This window comes from Salminus brasiliensis, chromosome 14 (assembly GCF_030463535.1).
Source record: "Salminus brasiliensis chromosome 14, fSalBra1.hap2, whole genome shotgun sequence".
In the NCBI taxonomy this organism is placed as follows: domain Eukaryota; kingdom Metazoa; phylum Chordata; class Actinopteri; order Characiformes; family Bryconidae; genus Salminus; species Salminus brasiliensis.
The window spans coordinates 13,366,777-13,383,360 of NC_132891.1; the positions used below are offsets into that span (position 1 = coordinate 13,366,777).

The 16,584-nt window shown below is 40.6% G+C and overlaps 1 protein-coding gene across 4 annotated transcripts in view; it reads left to right on the forward strand.

The window, feature by feature from the left end:
- eif4ba (eukaryotic translation initiation factor 4Ba) overlaps positions 1 to 10,885 on the forward strand; it is a 17,383-nt gene extending 6,498 nt beyond the window's left edge. The window contains exons 4-15 of one of the 4 annotated variants that reach the window (XM_072696718.1): positions 802 to 918; positions 1,350 to 1,404; positions 1,524 to 1,664; positions 2,945 to 3,061; positions 3,204 to 3,380; positions 3,857 to 4,097; positions 4,265 to 4,353; positions 4,586 to 4,829; positions 6,125 to 6,168; positions 6,542 to 6,671; positions 7,610 to 7,682; positions 10,025 to 10,885. In XM_072696718.1, the coding sequence (XP_072552819.1) occupies positions 802 to 918; positions 1,350 to 1,404; positions 1,524 to 1,664; positions 2,945 to 3,061; positions 3,204 to 3,380; positions 3,857 to 4,097; positions 4,265 to 4,353; positions 4,586 to 4,829; positions 6,125 to 6,168; positions 6,542 to 6,671; positions 7,610 to 7,682; positions 10,025 to 10,105 (1,509 nt within the window). In that variant the 3' untranslated portion in view covers positions 10,106 to 10,885. The remainder of the gene's footprint in view (positions 1 to 801; positions 919 to 1,349; positions 1,405 to 1,523; positions 1,665 to 2,944; positions 3,062 to 3,203; positions 3,381 to 3,856; positions 4,098 to 4,264; positions 4,354 to 4,585; positions 4,830 to 6,124; positions 6,169 to 6,541; positions 6,672 to 7,609; positions 7,683 to 10,024) is intronic. The other 3 variants (XM_072696719.1, XM_072696721.1, XM_072696722.1) reach the window with 3 other exon arrangements.
- The last annotated feature ends 5,699 nt before the right edge of the window (positions 10,886 to 16,584 follow it).

A 16,584-nucleotide genomic window follows, 5' to 3' on the forward strand; every position in this document is an offset into this window, starting at 1 on the left:
ATGTTTCTTCAAGCCTTTGTGAACTTGTGAAACTGGTTTATTAATTTCTTTTGGCTGATGTGCGTCACACTTTGACGTTAAGTATGTGAGTAAGCACACGTATACTAAAATGTTAGCACCCGTAATGGCAGCCATTATGACTTGGTGGCCACCCCTAAATATAAGCACATTATGCATTATTACCCTTTCTTATTACACCTGCAATACAACTTTACAGTGTATTTTTATATATTTTTATATATTTATGTTTACTTAAGTCCCTTTCAGACATGCATGGTAATCTAGAACCTTTTTGGACATTAGCTGGAGGAGCTGGATGTGTGAATGCAAATATCTGAATCAGTTGTACTGGACATTACCTGGACTTTATCCTGCCAGAGCCCTTGTCCAAAGTTTGGGTAATGTCCGCGTGTAAATAGAGCAATTTTCCAGAGAATTAAGAGTGGGTGCGTTGATGGCTTTATGAATGAGTCTGTAGCCTCGTTCACAATCTTCTATGTGCTGTAAACAAAACACTGCTATTTCTGCAGCATACTTTTTGCATCCTGCTGTGACTCCTGCACGCACTACACTGCTCCCTGCCTTGTCTTAACCATGCAGAACATTTCCTGTAGTAAGAACGTAAGAAAGAAAATCTCTGGCTGTACTCTACATGTGTGAAAGGGTAACTCTGTCTAATGTGCAAAACTGATTCTCTGGATTTTATATGTGAAAGCGGCTTAAGCCTGAGAGAGTTATAAAGGCACAGTAAACTAGGAAAGCCAAATCTTTCTTTATAGTCATGTCTTGTGTTTTCTACAGATCAGTGCGGTTCGTCTCCCACGGGAACCCAGTAACCCAGAGCGGCTGAAAGGCTTTGGGTATGCAGAGTTTGATGATGTGGAGTCTCTGCTGCGTGCACTCAGTCTCAATGAGGAGGTGAGGCTTTAAATAGAGCTGATCCAACAACCAAAACCAGAATTGAATGAACAGAATTTAAGAAAAATACAACTTTCATTTTTTAACTGTATTTTGATTGAGAGTCTGGATTAAGGGTTTTTAAATGTAGACTTTGAATCCAGTGTCTGTTCTTGCGTTTTTGTAATTACTGGCAGATTATTGAACTTCTGGTGTACCTTTTTGGCTGCCTAGCATCCTACCTGTCAGTGATGACAAATTCCAGGACTCAAGAATTATAATGAAACTGATTTGATGATCTCTGTTCCTTTATAGTATCACTTGCATTTGTTGACATTTATGGCCACTAGGTGGTGTTTCCTCTCTGGTTTTTGGAGTTGGGAGTTGAAGTATAGTTCAAAAGTAAGCTTTTACCACTGAACTCTAAATAACTAAATTGGCCTTTTCTGTAGAATTTAGGGAATCGCAGAATCCGTGTGGATATTGCAGATCAGTCCAACGAGAAAGGTATGTTTGTGTGTTTTTCTAAACTTCTTTTTTTTTTTTTTTTTTTTGCCACAAAACATTTATTAGAAGTAGATATTTTTTAAAGCCCACTTTTAACCCGTCTCTGCTGCTCCTGCTAGAGAGGGAGGACCGTTCTATGTCTGGGCGAGACCGTAACCGTGGCGGCGACTTGGGGCCGGACAAAACAGACAGTGATTGGCGAGCAAGGCCGACTGTCGATGCAGATGAAGGACCACGCCGTGATGATGCCTACGGTGAACGTGAGTGGTTCAATTGTGCTCCTAATTTTTGAGAGGCCTGCCCACCACATTGGTTCTTTTTTCTTGTTAGTAGTTTACAGACAAGAGCAGCACATGCTGGTACATCTTTGTCCCTCTAATTTGGTAAATACAAATTCCCAAGTCCATGACAATTTAATAGCATGACATAAGAATACCCTCCTGAATTACAGCGCTATGATTTAGGTGGCAATATCCTTTGACTAGTCAGGCACACAGTTATGTCTTGTTGTTGCCGAGCAACAATCAGCATTGTTATATAGACAGAATAATGAAAGATAGGGGTTGATGAGTATCCTTTTCAGTTTGCCACCAAGTGAATGAACGGGCCTTCCCAGTTGCCTATAGATCATGACATTAATGTAGCATTTAGAATCACTTATTGTGATTATCACGATAACCATTACATTAAAATCAATGAAGGAAACAGCAGATGAAGCTGTTTTTATTAAACCGTGGAAGGCCAGCTCTGTGTAGCCAGCCCTAGTACACAAGCTGTCTTGGCTTTTCAGCATGTTCTATGTACTTCCCTTTCAACATTTTTGACATTCTCTGTAGACGTTAACATCATTAACTTATCTGTGAGAAGTTGTTTGCCTAAGAACAACACATTGACTGACCGGGTTCCACGTTTTCCCCAGTTTTCATCCTCTCTGTGGACAGCCTGAAGCCACAGATCTTTCCTCCTCCTGTCCTTCACTTTTGGGATGTAACATGGATTATGTTTTATTGTTAGATGTGAGATATAGAATGCGATACAGTAGCTTTTATACACTAGTATTTCCAGTTTGGCACCTGGCCTATGAGCAGGTTTGTTTTCATGCAAAACAGGGTGTGGTTGTTTGGACAACGCAGAAGTGACACAAGCCTGCTTTTCTGGTTATAGATGTGAGATGCTAGACACATTTGGTCCAAATGTAATTGGCTTTTCTATTATAACCTCTTTCAGTTAATAATATCATCTGGAAAGAGCTTTTCCAGAGCTTTTTTTGCATGGTAAAAAAAAAAAAAGAATGAAATGGCTAAAATAATTCAAATAAATGGCAAAATATCTGATAATCCTTACATACCCACCAACACTGTCACTCTCATGTGAAAACCATGTATCTCCAAAATGCCACCCGTACGGGAGAAGGAACATTGAAGTCTTTTTAGCTTGAATATTTGACGACTAACAGCGTTAAACATAGCTCTCACACAGTGTAGATCAATGTTGATTAGGGTTTCATAAACAGACTTTGTTTTGTCTCACTGTGTTTCAGGATCCCGAGACCGCTATGAATCAGACCGGTACCGCGATGGTCCACGGCGGGATGATCGCTATGACAGTGGCCGAGACAGATACCGGGATCGCTATGATGACCGAGACCGAGACAGAGGTAGAACATCTGTACTCGAGTTTGCATTTAAGCACTATTGAAAATTTCAGTATGACAAACCAAAATATGAAACTGTGCTCTTATTCTCATATCAGTGCTTACGTAGATGATTGGCTGAGTATCTCTCTAATTCTTCTGTTAGCCTACGAGCCTCGCAGTGGGGGGCGTAGGCCATTCGGCAGTGGTTTCCGCCGCGATCATGAGGACCGACGGGATGACTATCGAGGCAGTGGAGATCGGTACGGTGACCGCTATGGAGATCGCTATGGTGAACGGGAAGACCGATATGACAAATGGGAAGAAAAACGTGAAGACAGAGGTAAGCATGTTTTAGGCTCAGCAATCACTTTCATATTTACTGGAGTAAAGGTTTCTCCTCAGAATAGTTGAATCTTTGGTCTTGATTACATTCTGAAAAGTATTGTTTGTTTTTGTTTTACGTTCCTTATACTTTACATCAGTGGTTCCCAATCCTGGTCCTGGAGGACCTCCTGGCCTGCACATTTTAGTGGTTTCCTACTTTCATATACACCACCTTCAAGTCAGAAAGGGCTTGGTATTAAGCTGATTACCCTGCTCCCAACACATCTGATCTAGCTAAATACTAAAATGCGAAGGGCAGGGGGTCCAGGGTTTGGAACCACTGTGTTAAATTCACATACTAATCTAATTTTTCCCTATAATTCTTTTTGTTTATGTTGCAAACGTTGTGCTAAACTTTTGCAGGGTTTGTTGATTTACTACTAGCAAAACAAATTCCCTCACTACACTGACTCATTATCTTGGCATGCTCAGGCCCCCCTCAGAGGCCCAAGCTGAACCTGAAGCCACGCAGTGTTCCCAAGGAGGAGGTTCAGAGCAGCACAACTTCTGCACCATCCAGCCGGTCAGCCTCTATTTTTGGTGGTGCTAAGCCAGTGGACACAGCGTCTAAGGAGAGGGAGGTGGAGGAGAGATTGAAGAAAGAGCAGGAGAGACTACAGCGACAGTTGGAGGAAGACAAGGGGAGAGGACCTGAACGCAAGCCCAGAGAGAGGTAGAATACACAAACTCACCTTTTGAACATTTTTCATACAGTACTGTTGAAGGTGTGTTCTATTAGTAATTACTGTTGTCATCAGCTAAATTGTCAACTAAACTGCCCAAATGGGTAAATTGTTGTTCAGTTTTCCTGTTTACCTCTTTCCTGTATTGAACCTTCAGACATCCCAGCTGGAGAAGCGAGGACCAACCAGCAGAGCGCTCACGAACAGGAAGTGAGTCGTCACAACCAGGAAATACCACAAGCAGAGGTATGACGGACAGCTGCTAACAAGAGTGTTAAAGTAGATTAATCTCTAGCACATTTTTAAGCGTGTCGATATAAAAATCCAGTTTGAAATACTAGAATGAATATTCTGACTTGCTTGGTTAGCCTATGACTGTAACACTGTTAGTATCTATCTCTGTTGATCTAACATGTTCACAAAAGCAGTAAGCAGTAAAATCTTAAAAGCAATGTAATTCACTTTGTGCCTGTGGCAGGCTCTCGTCGTCGGGAAAGCGAGCGCTCTGTGGAGAATGAGGTTTTCAGTGGACGTGAGGACGAGCCACCTTCCCCAGGAAGCTACGCCCCCTCTTCCAAGCAGGAGGGACTCCCCCTTAAGGTGGTTCCTGCCCCTCCTCCTAAAGAGAACGCCTGGGCAAAGAGGAGTGCTATGAGCGCAGGCTCAAGCGAGAGTGAGCCCAGACCTGCAGTCTCCCCCAGTACCTGCACTCCACCCAAAAGGTCAGTGTGCAGAAAAATACAGCTCTGTTGCCTGTGTGTTTATCATACTTTGCTGGGACAGCCAGCATGCATACATAGGGGCATAAGTAAAAGGTGTTTCAGCTCATGAAACTGCATCAGGATACAAGTTTAGACAATAAATGTATTTCTGACATTTGATATACTTTCCTGACACTATTAAAGCAACTGGAAGTAAGGAAGCTAAAAATGCACAGATAAGGCTAATTCGCTTCCCCACATTTCTATCCAGTGAGGGGCAACAACTGAAGCATGATCTCTAATCTGCAAAGCTCATACACTACATCTATTCTGCTGTATTGTGCTGTTTTCAGTTAGGCTATGACCCTGTTTATACCTGCTCACTTCATGTACCTAGTATGGGATATGCAGATTCGCTCATTGCGCAGCAATTATTGCTTGGGTGCATTTGCATGTGGCTTATTCAGATATAATCCTGATCCTCAAGATGCATGTGGCCAGGTGTAAATGAGGTCTATGAGTTCTTGATTAACTGCTTTGCACACACAGCTAATTAAAAAAGTGTTTTTTTTTTTACCCATTTTGTTTAACCCATTTTCATAAGTTAACACGTAGAATTGTTGTGGTGGGAAAAATGTAGTATAGAAAGTTTATTTAGCACCAATTGTCTTACAATACATAGCTATACAAGGGTGAACATTAATACATGTTGAATTGGCTTTTTTTTTTTAAACAAAATGCATTGACTCATTTTACTGTATTGTTCTTGTGTTGTGAAAACAAATCACAAAACGTGCTTAAACAGCACAAGTTAGGGTGCTGCCTTAAAAAAAATAGATCATGCAAAGTAGCCAAATGTCTAGTTGTGTTGTAACTTATTTACTCAATATGTTTCTACTTTGTTTTTGTATTGTATAATTGTATCATCATGTGGGTTTTTATCTTTAAAGGAGATCAATATTCTATAGCTGTCAGTAAATGCAGTACCAGATAAAAATGTGTTTCTGCCACATAGACCAAACTGCAGTCTCTGAAATCTCTCATAAGGGAAGGGAAACTTGAAGAGGTACTGTTTTTCCAGGGTAACATGAGGTTATATTTCCATACATAACTGGTGACATTCAGTACAATGTCAAAAGTACAAATATTCAGATTGTTGTAGTATTAGTGTTGGTAATTTGCAAGACTTTGTTTCTTTTTGGGTTTTTTTGCCTCTTTCTTTTTGGGGGTGTACTTAAGACAATTTGAGCCCCCCAAATATCATTCATAGTAGAATATCTCTCTGACCCCAGTCCTTTTGACCTGTCTTTTTTCAGCTCCACAAGCTCAGCTGATGAGAGAGCACCCCAGAGAGGTAAAGGTAAGATCCAGAGGCTTAAGGAATGTACAGGCCTTATCAGACATGAAAGAACACTCCTGTGGGTGTAACAGCATTTCCAGCCTTTTGTCACATCCAGACCTCCAGACCTGCACCTTCTTTCACACCCATCATGAAAGCTTGAGTAAGGCAAGAGAAATGATTGTCTCAGTAGCGACATTCTTAAATAGGGACTTTCCATGACGCTTTTAAAGAATCTTCCTCTTATAGTGGATATTTCTTGCGTCTGCCGAAGCCAATATAAAATTGGCCACTTCAGTTTAGTGTAATGGCTGTCTGTAATCCCCACTGCTGGGCCACAGAGCTGCATAGCCATCCACAGCCCACTATGCTGAATGCCAAGCTCTCCTTACAGATGAGAACAAGGCGGATGGTGTGCGTCGAGACAGGGGCCCCTCACGGGGCCGCGGTGGGGCCTCGGGTCCTGGAACAGGGAGAGGCCGTGGGGACGCAGCCAGCCGAGATCGGCGGAAGGAAGCAGACAGGTTAGCCTTTCTGTGGCACCCCTTGTGGTAAAAAAGAGCAGTGTTTCTCTGTAGGCCGGTCTTTCCTTCTCCGTTGGGGTCTTCAGTTCTGATATTGTTGGTGTCTCGCAAATACGTTTTATCTCCATTTTTGCCGATTTTTACTTTTTTGCAAAATGTGAATCCGGTGGTTGTTCTTTACGTCGTGTCAAAATGATATGATATATTGACCAATAGAGATGCTTCAAAAGGACTGGGAAAAATCTTTTTATAAAAAGGTTTTTTTCCTTCTCCTGTCAATCTGTTGTTTTGGAGATACAAGTATTTGCGATGTTTTGTTTTTATTGAAGAGGGATGGGGACCTTTTGATGAGGTTTACCCTCTAGGGTCCTAAGTCCATTTGTAGCTCACCCTAAATCTGAAATAAGTGACAAAGAAAGAAATGCTACATTTAAAAGCATGGACAGCACTATCAAAAGGTTTCATATGTTTTTAAAATTAGCCTCAGCTGCATTACCAGCATATTATTTAGCATTCAAATAGCAAATGTGCTAGGTAATATTTTAGTAGCCCTTACTCAGTATATCAGTATATCCACAGCATTTGCAGTTTTTAGCAGCATGGCTGCTAAAGAGGCTGAGGCTGAATCAAAAAAGTGACTCTGTACCTCAAGAATTATTTTAGGCTTGGCCTAGAAATCGCAGAGCATCCTTATTTTAGCCTGCCATCTGTAAAAAGGTATTTTGGATTGTTTCTGTTAAGGAATATTAAGGAAATTGACTTAAGTTGTTCAAATTATTGGTACCTATCTGGGAAAGTTGTTTTTGGCCTCAGGAACTCAAGAAAGGATTCATTAGGAGTTAAAATATTCCTTCGTAATGTAGATTTAGCTAATAAATCTACTATATAAAGTGTGGATGGCAGAGACTGTTCCTCACTCTGTTGTACGTTGCTTGTAGAAAGGACGTCAGAAGAGAGCGAGATCTCAGACCAGCACCAGAGCCAAAGAAATATGAGGAATCTCCCAGTCCTGTGAGTGACAGAGCTAAGGCCTGTTTCCCATATCTCTACCTCTGGGTGTGCCTCTGTCTTTGTCCAAATATTCTGAAATGGATAACCTTTGAAATCAATATTTTGTTGGTCAATGCACTGACAGCACTTATTTTATAATAATTTCCCTGAAATATAACATTTGTACTCAGAACAAAGTAAAAATGCGATAAAACCTAATAATGTAATATGGTTTGGTAAATTATAAATTTGAGAATACTGTGCATTTCCAATAATATAATTTTAGATTTTTCATATATATATTTTTTATTATATCAACAGTCATCATTAGGCAAGATATTGCATTATTAGCTTTTATTGCATTTGACCAAGTAGATGCAAAATTTTACATTCCTGGGTGCTATTACAGGATTGGGAAATGGTAACATTTAGTGTTCCAGCCATGCTTGACACTTCACTTTTTAGACAATCTGCTTCATGGTAAGTGATTTTCAGACTTCCAGATTCTATGAAGAAATGATTTAAACAGTAGAATACTGTTTCCCAGCTTATGGGTTTAGGTATTTTAGATAATAGAATAAAATTTGGGGTATTAAAAAGCTCATTGTAGAGGAAAAAATGCATTAAATCATCCCTTTGAGAATATTTGGACTGTCAAGCCCCTGTTGTGGGTGTGTCTGTCGCTGTCCAAAGCTGAGTCCTGCGTCAATGTTTCAAGGGTTGTGATTAGATAGTAGAGGTGACCCTGTTTCCTTTGTGGTGTGATCTAAGCTCCTTTTACACATGCACTTTTATACTGGGATATTGAACGGTAATTAAACTGGAAGAGTTTAAGTGTGAATGCAAGCCAGAGTCAGAAGTCCTGATAACGTTGACCCGCATATTATCTGTACGAGACCTTGTAAAATTCCTGCTTAATTAGCCTGAGGGCTCATGTGAACAGAAGCCAGTACATTATTGATTATTGTTAGTTTAATGCCACAGGAGTGTTTTGTACCTGATTCTTATGAGAACCTGCTTGAATGTGTCTGCTTCTGTGCAAAAGCTACGCAGCTTGGTTGGCAAAGCAAAACGAGTTTGTGATTGTGGAAATCCATTTCTTTTAACAGTCAAGATTTTTTGTACATGATTAGGAAATATAGGGGCAGTCTGCCATTCATGCTGAGGATCTACCATCCTGTTTGACAGGAGCTACAGAAGGGATACAAATGGGATGCTTTCAGTGACTCCAGTAAAAAGCAAAAATGCACTGAAAAATATTTGCAAAAATAAATTGTATAAATAAATGATGAAAAAAAATGTTAGGCTTCCTTTCTCGTCACTAAATGATCTACTGAATGGGTATCTTCATGGTCTCATGAGCAGCCCTTGCTGTATCGGAGGTACTATGAATTTGTGCTCAGGACAAACTCGTGTTTGAGTGGAAGAAAAGAAGCAAACTAAACAAAACATGCAACACCAGATATGGCATTAAACATTATTATGCTCTGTTGGCTTTGTGTTTTCTGTATATATCTAATATTAATGCTAATTCCCCCCCCCATCACCTACACACATACATCAGCCAATTGTGTGGCAGCAGAGCAATGGATAAAATCATGTAGATATGAGTCAGCAGTTTCAGGTAATGTTTACATCGACCAGCAGAATGGAGAAAAAAGCAATCTCAGTGAGTTTTGGCACCACATGGGCTGGTTTGAGGATTTCTTGGACTGCTGATCTCCTGGGATTTTACTTGGTTCGATCAACATGGTGCAACACAAAAACGTCTAATGACCGATAATGACAGTTAACAGAGAATGGCCAGACTGGTTTGAGCTGACAGAAAGATTACTAAGCATTTTAGAATGTACTACATGTCAAGCCTTGATGTGGATGGGCTACAACAACAGAAGACCACAGACTACCCACTGTTAGTATTACTAATTAAGTGCTTTAGCCTTGATTTCCTACCATTTGTCTTCTCATTAAATCTAATACACATTGCATTTGTCTAATTTTTGTCTGCTCTAATTTTACTGTTACTAATTATGCAAAGAAATGACTTGTGCATCTGTTGTTTAAGCAGAGTAATCTAGAATAAGCCGTCTTTATGAAATGACAGGCAAACATTTGACATTTTTCAGTTCCTTTGTTGTCTCTGGCCCCATCAGTAGAATTGTCTTCGTACACCAGACTAAGACGCTTAATCTCTGCACCACTAAATAATTCCTCTCCCCCTAGTTCTTAATAAAATTTTACATTTTAATGTAATTTGAATGTGTTTTTAATTAGCAGAAGTATCCTACTCGTGAGCCTTTAATCATATGTAGACCAGAGGTTAGATGTCAATCAATCTAACTGTCTTTTCTCTCTTTCCACAGACATTCAGCTCAGCCAGTAAATACGCAGCCTTGCTAATGGATGGTGACCAGGGAGATGATGCCGAGGCGAGCATAGAATGAGAGGCAGATGGACTGAAGTGGAGACAGTCAAAAATGAATTATGAATTAATTCTCCAGCTTTTTTTCCCATGCAGCACTGAAGGACCCAGCTCAGCCCCTCTAAAGCAAAACCCTCTTTTAGAAGCACCTTCTTAAGGACTGAATGGAAGCTAGTGGAAAAGTACTGGACTCATTTTAAAATAAGAGGGCATATGGGAAGCTGGATAAAATTATTATAACTAATAAATAAGTGGGGTTGACAAAAACAAAACAGAATCTGAGCTTGTTGTTACAACTGCTCCAGCATGTACCACACCTTATGCTAATGCATTTCTAGTTCTAGCTTGTGAAAGTGGGGAGTACCACAAGGTAAGTTTGTTTCTAAGGCGGGTGTTCAATAGCAGTTTATCCCAAAACTCTGATATCATGTCTTAAACCCATGCTTATTATTATTGTTGTTATTATTATTAGTATTAATATATGTGGGTTGTATCGGGGAATATCTACTAACTAAGTTCCAGAAAGCAAGCCTTTCCCCCCATATACATATCAGTTCAGTTGTCTGTTGGTTCCACCCAGGACAAGGGTTATTTCCTCTCAGACCCATACTTAGTCCTGGAGGTGTTTTATATCAAATGCTTCATATTTATACTGGATTGATCAACAGCTTGTTGGCCACATACAAAAAGTTGTTCTTTTGCCAAATATACTTTCAGAACTCAGTGACAAATTGTTTTTATGAAACAATTCTTCACACCAGTGCAATTTTTGTTCAGTCTGAATAAAACATTTTAGAACACATTCACTAGATAAACCACCCAGTTATCATCCAGAAGAGAGATTTTCCACACATTAATGAAATGAATGAGAGTCTTCTTTCAAATGTGCACTAAAGCCTATTCCTGCTTCTTAGTCTAACCACTTTTGCAAAACTTTTGCGAACATAATTAGGGTGACTGTATGTTCTTTTTCTCCAGACATGTTCTCTTTTTAGGATCTTTTACAGCTTTAAACAAGTCCCATTAGTAGACTACATGCAACCATTAGTCAAACTGCTTCCTAGAGAGAGAGAGCAAATAGTTTACAAGAGCACCACGTGGAAATTGACCAGAGCCTGAAAAATTCCTAAACACGAATGTAAACACACAAGTCAGTTGCTAAAAGTGGTACCAAGTGGGTCAAATATTCGGAAGGGTCCAAAAGCACACATCAGTGATGCCACATGCATTAATAGCCTGGATATGTAGTATTATAGTATTAATGGAATTAATACTATATAATAATGGATTTTTTTAATGGCACATTAAAACTATTACTGCTAAATTACTATTAAGTAAAAAAAATTATATATATATATATAATCTCACACACACACACAAAATAAAAATACGAAGATGTCTTTTTACTTTTTATAGCAAAGCAGAGGAGACAGAAGGTCACAAGGTTATTCCCTGAGGTCTCCCTAAAGGCATTAGCTCTAATACAGATCCATGTGTCTGCTGAAACAGTGCATTGCTTTGAGGTCAAAGATCACGCTTAGTTCAATTCCAGCTGCAGCCTTCCAACACATTTCAAAGAGATGTTCATTAGCATGAACATCCATGTGCAAACACTTAGGATTGCTGTGTATCGCCTTGATGCAATGCTTAGGGCTCCCCAATTCCCATGAAAACAGACTCATGTTCTCCGCCATGGGAATGTTGGTTTTCTGTGATCAGCCCAATGTGTGGATGCTTTCAAAGAGGGTAGGTTCAACCCAAATGGATGTAAGGAATTTATACTCCAGTTCATCCTACGGTCATGAAAAGTCGCATCCCGAAATTTAGGAAACGTCCAGCCATTATTAAGTTCATAGAACCTAATTTGATCCAAAACCAAGTCTCAAGCAGTGTCCGCTCTTCTGATTCATGCTGAGAAACTTCATCCTGTCTTCACATCATCTTTACCCCATGACCTTTTTGCTGGACCAAGGCTGAAGAATGTGCCTTTAACCCCGGCTTGCTAGGTCTCATAAATAGAGACCAGGCCCCGGGGGCGTAATGGCTGCTCTTAGAACAGCAGCCTGTGACAGAAAGCAGATGGAGCCTCTGCGCACAGTGCTGAGAACAGGAACCCAGTGTTTTCAGCCTGAACATCTGCGAGTGCACTGCCCGTCACTGCGTAACTGACGCGATTTTCTCAGCACTGTCCTGCTGCTGCCTCCCACATCGTTCTATTCTGAGATGAGGCTCCAAGTGCTTAACTATAGAGGGCTGATCCAGAGCCTTGTTTTCCCTTTCTACGATTACTTTGGATGCAGATCTAGGTTCCGCCAAGCCTTTGATTGTGAACTCGGTCAGATGTCATGTTATTTTGCCCTATGGGTAACAATGTCCGCCTGACACAGGATGTTGCTAGTAGCATCCTTTATTCTGTCCTGTGCTGATTTCCTCTGATGTTTTGGTAGTTGTTGCCACTATTAATAGCTTAACGTCACACATCCGTCTTTTGTACCCTCAAGTCAAAGCCCAACAAAACGTCTGTGTCCAGTTTTGAGCAAACTGGGCCTTGATTGGTGTTTGTTCCTTTCCTTCCTGGATCTTTAGTCTGGTTTCCAGAAATTTTAGATGCAGCCATCTGCCAAGTTTCCCCTCAAACCACCACATAGAGTCTTCCCTAATAGAGGATGCTGGTGGTTAAGGAAATCATCCCATTTTTGCCACAGTCTACTGACTCTAAACAGATGAGTTCCTCTTCAAAATACATTACATTGTTCATACCATAAACTAGGTCAATAAATTTAAAGCTCAAGCCTGTTTCCTTTCCAGTCTCCAGAAGAAGCATTCATATAACGTGGGTCACCTCATTTGGTGTGTCCTGTGACCTTTTAGCTTTCTTTATGAATTTATGCCATTACCTCTTTATAGTGACACCTCTCAAGGGGTGGGATATATTAGGCAGTAAGTGAATGGTCAGTTCTTGAAGGTGATGTGGTAAATGCAGGAAAAATGGGCAAGCATAAGGATCTGAGCCACTTTGACAGGGACCAAATTGTGATAGCTAGACAACTGGGCCAGAACATCTCCAAAACATCAGGCAGGGCTTGTGGGTTGTTCCTGGTATGCGTTGCTCTGTAAGTACCAAAAGTGCTGAATGGAAGGACAACCAGAAAACGGTCATGGGTTGGCTTGCCTGGCCTGTCTGGTCTGATCTCACAGACGAGCACAAATTACTAGAAAATTTGTAGAAAACGTCAGCTGTTGTTAAATCCAGGCCTCCATGGGTCAGAGCTGTTTTGGCAGCATTACGGGGGACCTCCCCAATATTAGTCCAGTGGTTTTAATTTTGTGGCTGATCCGTATACAATTCTAGAAAGTCTCTTTTTTTAAAACAGTTGGCCTATATTGTTGTTTTGTTATTTAGAATTACGCAATATTTCATGGGAATGGCAGCGTTTTACTCATTCTCGTTTGTGAAATACCGCCAAAATTACACACCCTCATGCGGGCACAATCGGTTTTGTCCTTGGCCAACAAGCTTAAGATTAGAATTCTAAATACAGATGCGACCAAACCCTGAACAATTCCAGAACATTACAATATGTGCTAACGGACTGCTGGTTTAGGGCGGAGATTGTGTGGTAAGTGTAGAAATGGCCTTGTTTAGGCACTGTGGGGGCATTTAGATTATGGTTTAGAGTAAACCCTGGGTGTCTCGTACACTCACAGGTGGTCTGCCTTGTGCAATCATGTGCTACGGCTTTGACTTTGAGGACTGCAGTTGGTATAATCTTCTGGTTGCTGGTCCCGTTACCCAATGACTTTTTGACTGTGTCTTCCATTACATTTATTAGGGTTTTGCGTACATGAGCTTACAGTGTTGTAAATTGGTAATGCTTCAGTTAGTTGTGTTGGGGGTGGACATGCTCTTATAAAGAGACCGTTTGAAAGGAACTGCTATAAACCTGCTGTCCTAGAGATGTTTGAGGAGTCATCTATCCTTGTCTGACCACTCCTTGTGATGTAAATAGCCAGTTTTGGCTGTTCCCGTATACCGACATTTCTCGTCCACTTATCTGCTATTTGTCCAGACAGTTACTTTTGCAAAAGCATAATTCACATTATGAAATTGAGCTCATTATAAGACTTCAAGATGATGTGTGTTGCATCTGGCAAAGTCCCGACTATATCCTATCAGTATTCAGGTTAGATAGCATCATTTCCACTCAAGCATTCTTAATGGATGGGTTATTTTTTATTTCTGGTACAGTGTTGTCCCTCCTTGAACACCCAGTCTGTTTTTCAAATAAACAGGCTGTTTATTTCAAAAATGGAGGTTGCAGTGTCCACTGTGGTCACTCCTCATCATCTGCCTGTCTGTTTATCTTTCCTTATTTGGGCTTGTTCTATTTTAGGCTGGTTGTCAGTTTTTTTTTTCTGTTACCGACCCTATAAAAATACAGCTTTTCCCTCCCCCCATCTCAGAGAGATGCTAAAAACTGAGGAAGCCCACGAAAAACGAGCCAGAAAACTCCCTTCAGAGTCTTATGCTTTCTCCAGCTGCATGTGTGCAGCAAAAGTCAGTTATCATTTAATGATTTTCAGCATACATTTCTTTCCCTGTCCTCCTGCAGGCTAATTCTTTCCCTTTAAGAGTCTTGCTAGAGTACTGCCAGATAGTGAGAGATGTCTGCGCAGACAGCTGGCAGGAGAGGTCGGCAATCTTGCCAAAAAGTGCTCGGCTGCTGGCAGCTGGACGAGTGTGTCTGCCTGCTGGAAGCACACTCATCCTGATGGTGTGGTGCTTTCACTGCAGGTGCTGAGAGACACATTTCAGTTGTTTTCGGTAAGTCATACATGATGGCCTTATCAACTGCATCCAGAAAAGACTCATACCCTAAGACTAGTACCCTAGTACCCTAAGTCATGATGCAGCGATCACGGTTTCATTCATACCCGATCGGCCATATGATTAGCACCACATGCCGAATATTGAGTTGGTTCTCCTTGTGCAACCACAGCAGATCTGACCGTTCAAGGCATAGACTCCACAAGACCTCTGAAGGTGTCCTGTGGTATCTGGCACCAAGACATTAGCAGCAGATCATTGAACTATTGTAAGTTGTGAGGTGGGGCCTCCATGGATCGCATCAATGAGCCTTAGGTGCTTGTGATCTTTCGTGAGTCGTTGGTTCACTGGTTGTCCTTTCTTGGAGCACTTTTGGTAGGTACTGATCACTGCATGCCAAAAAAAGACTTGCCTGATGTTTTGGAGATGCTCTGACTCAGTCGTCTAGTTATGACAACTTGGCCCTTATTAAAGTGGCTCATATCCTTATGCTTATGCTTGGCATTTTCACAGCCTTCACAGATACTCCTGTAGATGAAGAAAATTAATGTTGTTCACTTCATCTGTCAGTACTGATCAGTGTATACAGTCAGGTTCATAAGTATTTAGACAGAGACTGTTTTTGTCATTTTGCCTCTGAGCACAACCTCAGTGGATTTGAAATGAAGCTGTGGTTAAACTGTAGACTTTAAGCTTAAATGCAGGTGCTTTAACAAATATTTTACACTACCGTTCATTAATTAAAATACTTCTCATAATGTGAATGTGAACCATTCACAGTCAATGAATGCCTAAAGTCTGGAACCCATGGACATCCCCAATTTCTGAGTTTCCTCCCTTGAGATGCTTTGCCAAATCTTTGCTGCATCTGCCTTCAGTTGCTGCTTGTCTGTGGGCCAGTAATGCTTAAGTTTTGTATTCAGTAAATGAACATAATGCTCAAAGAGTGACAGACTGACTTGGCCCATTAAGAACATTAAATTTATTTACCTTGTAAGTTGCTCTCAAGTTGGTTTCCAGTATGTTTTGGATCATTATCCATCACTAATGTAAGGTAGTACAGCTCTATACAGTTCAGAAGTCACCCTGCTGCTTTTTTCAACAGATCATCAATCAAACAGCACTGAAGATCCCATAAGCAGCAGTTATTTGTTCCTGTGCCATAACAGTGCCTTCACCGTGTTTGACAGAGGATGTGCTTTGGATCAAGAAGTTATTCTTATTAAAACAAGAAAAAAAACAAGAAAACATTTCTTCTTAATGTTGAACAGACAGGAATGTGTGCTCCAGCTACTGCTACAGCCTGTAGTTTAATAAGTAGCAAGGTGTATTATGTGGAAATTTCTGCCATCCAACAAACACTGACACACTGTCCTCATACGATCCTATTTGATTTCATGAGTTGAAATAAGATGTAAAAAGGCCAAAATATCGGAAATACTTGTCTATGTTTAGTTGGTTCCCTTTAAAACAGAACAGTAAGAGATAAAGAATAAAGAAATACAAAAGCAAAGGTAGGCTGTGTGTCACTCCATAAATGTGGCAAAGAGAGAAACAGAAACCGAGAAGACAAGACAAGGGAAAGACAAGACAGTTCTCAGTTCTCACAATATCATGTAAATCCAATGACGTACAGATCTCTGGCAAGCATGTGTGCTTGTTAAATTACTGTA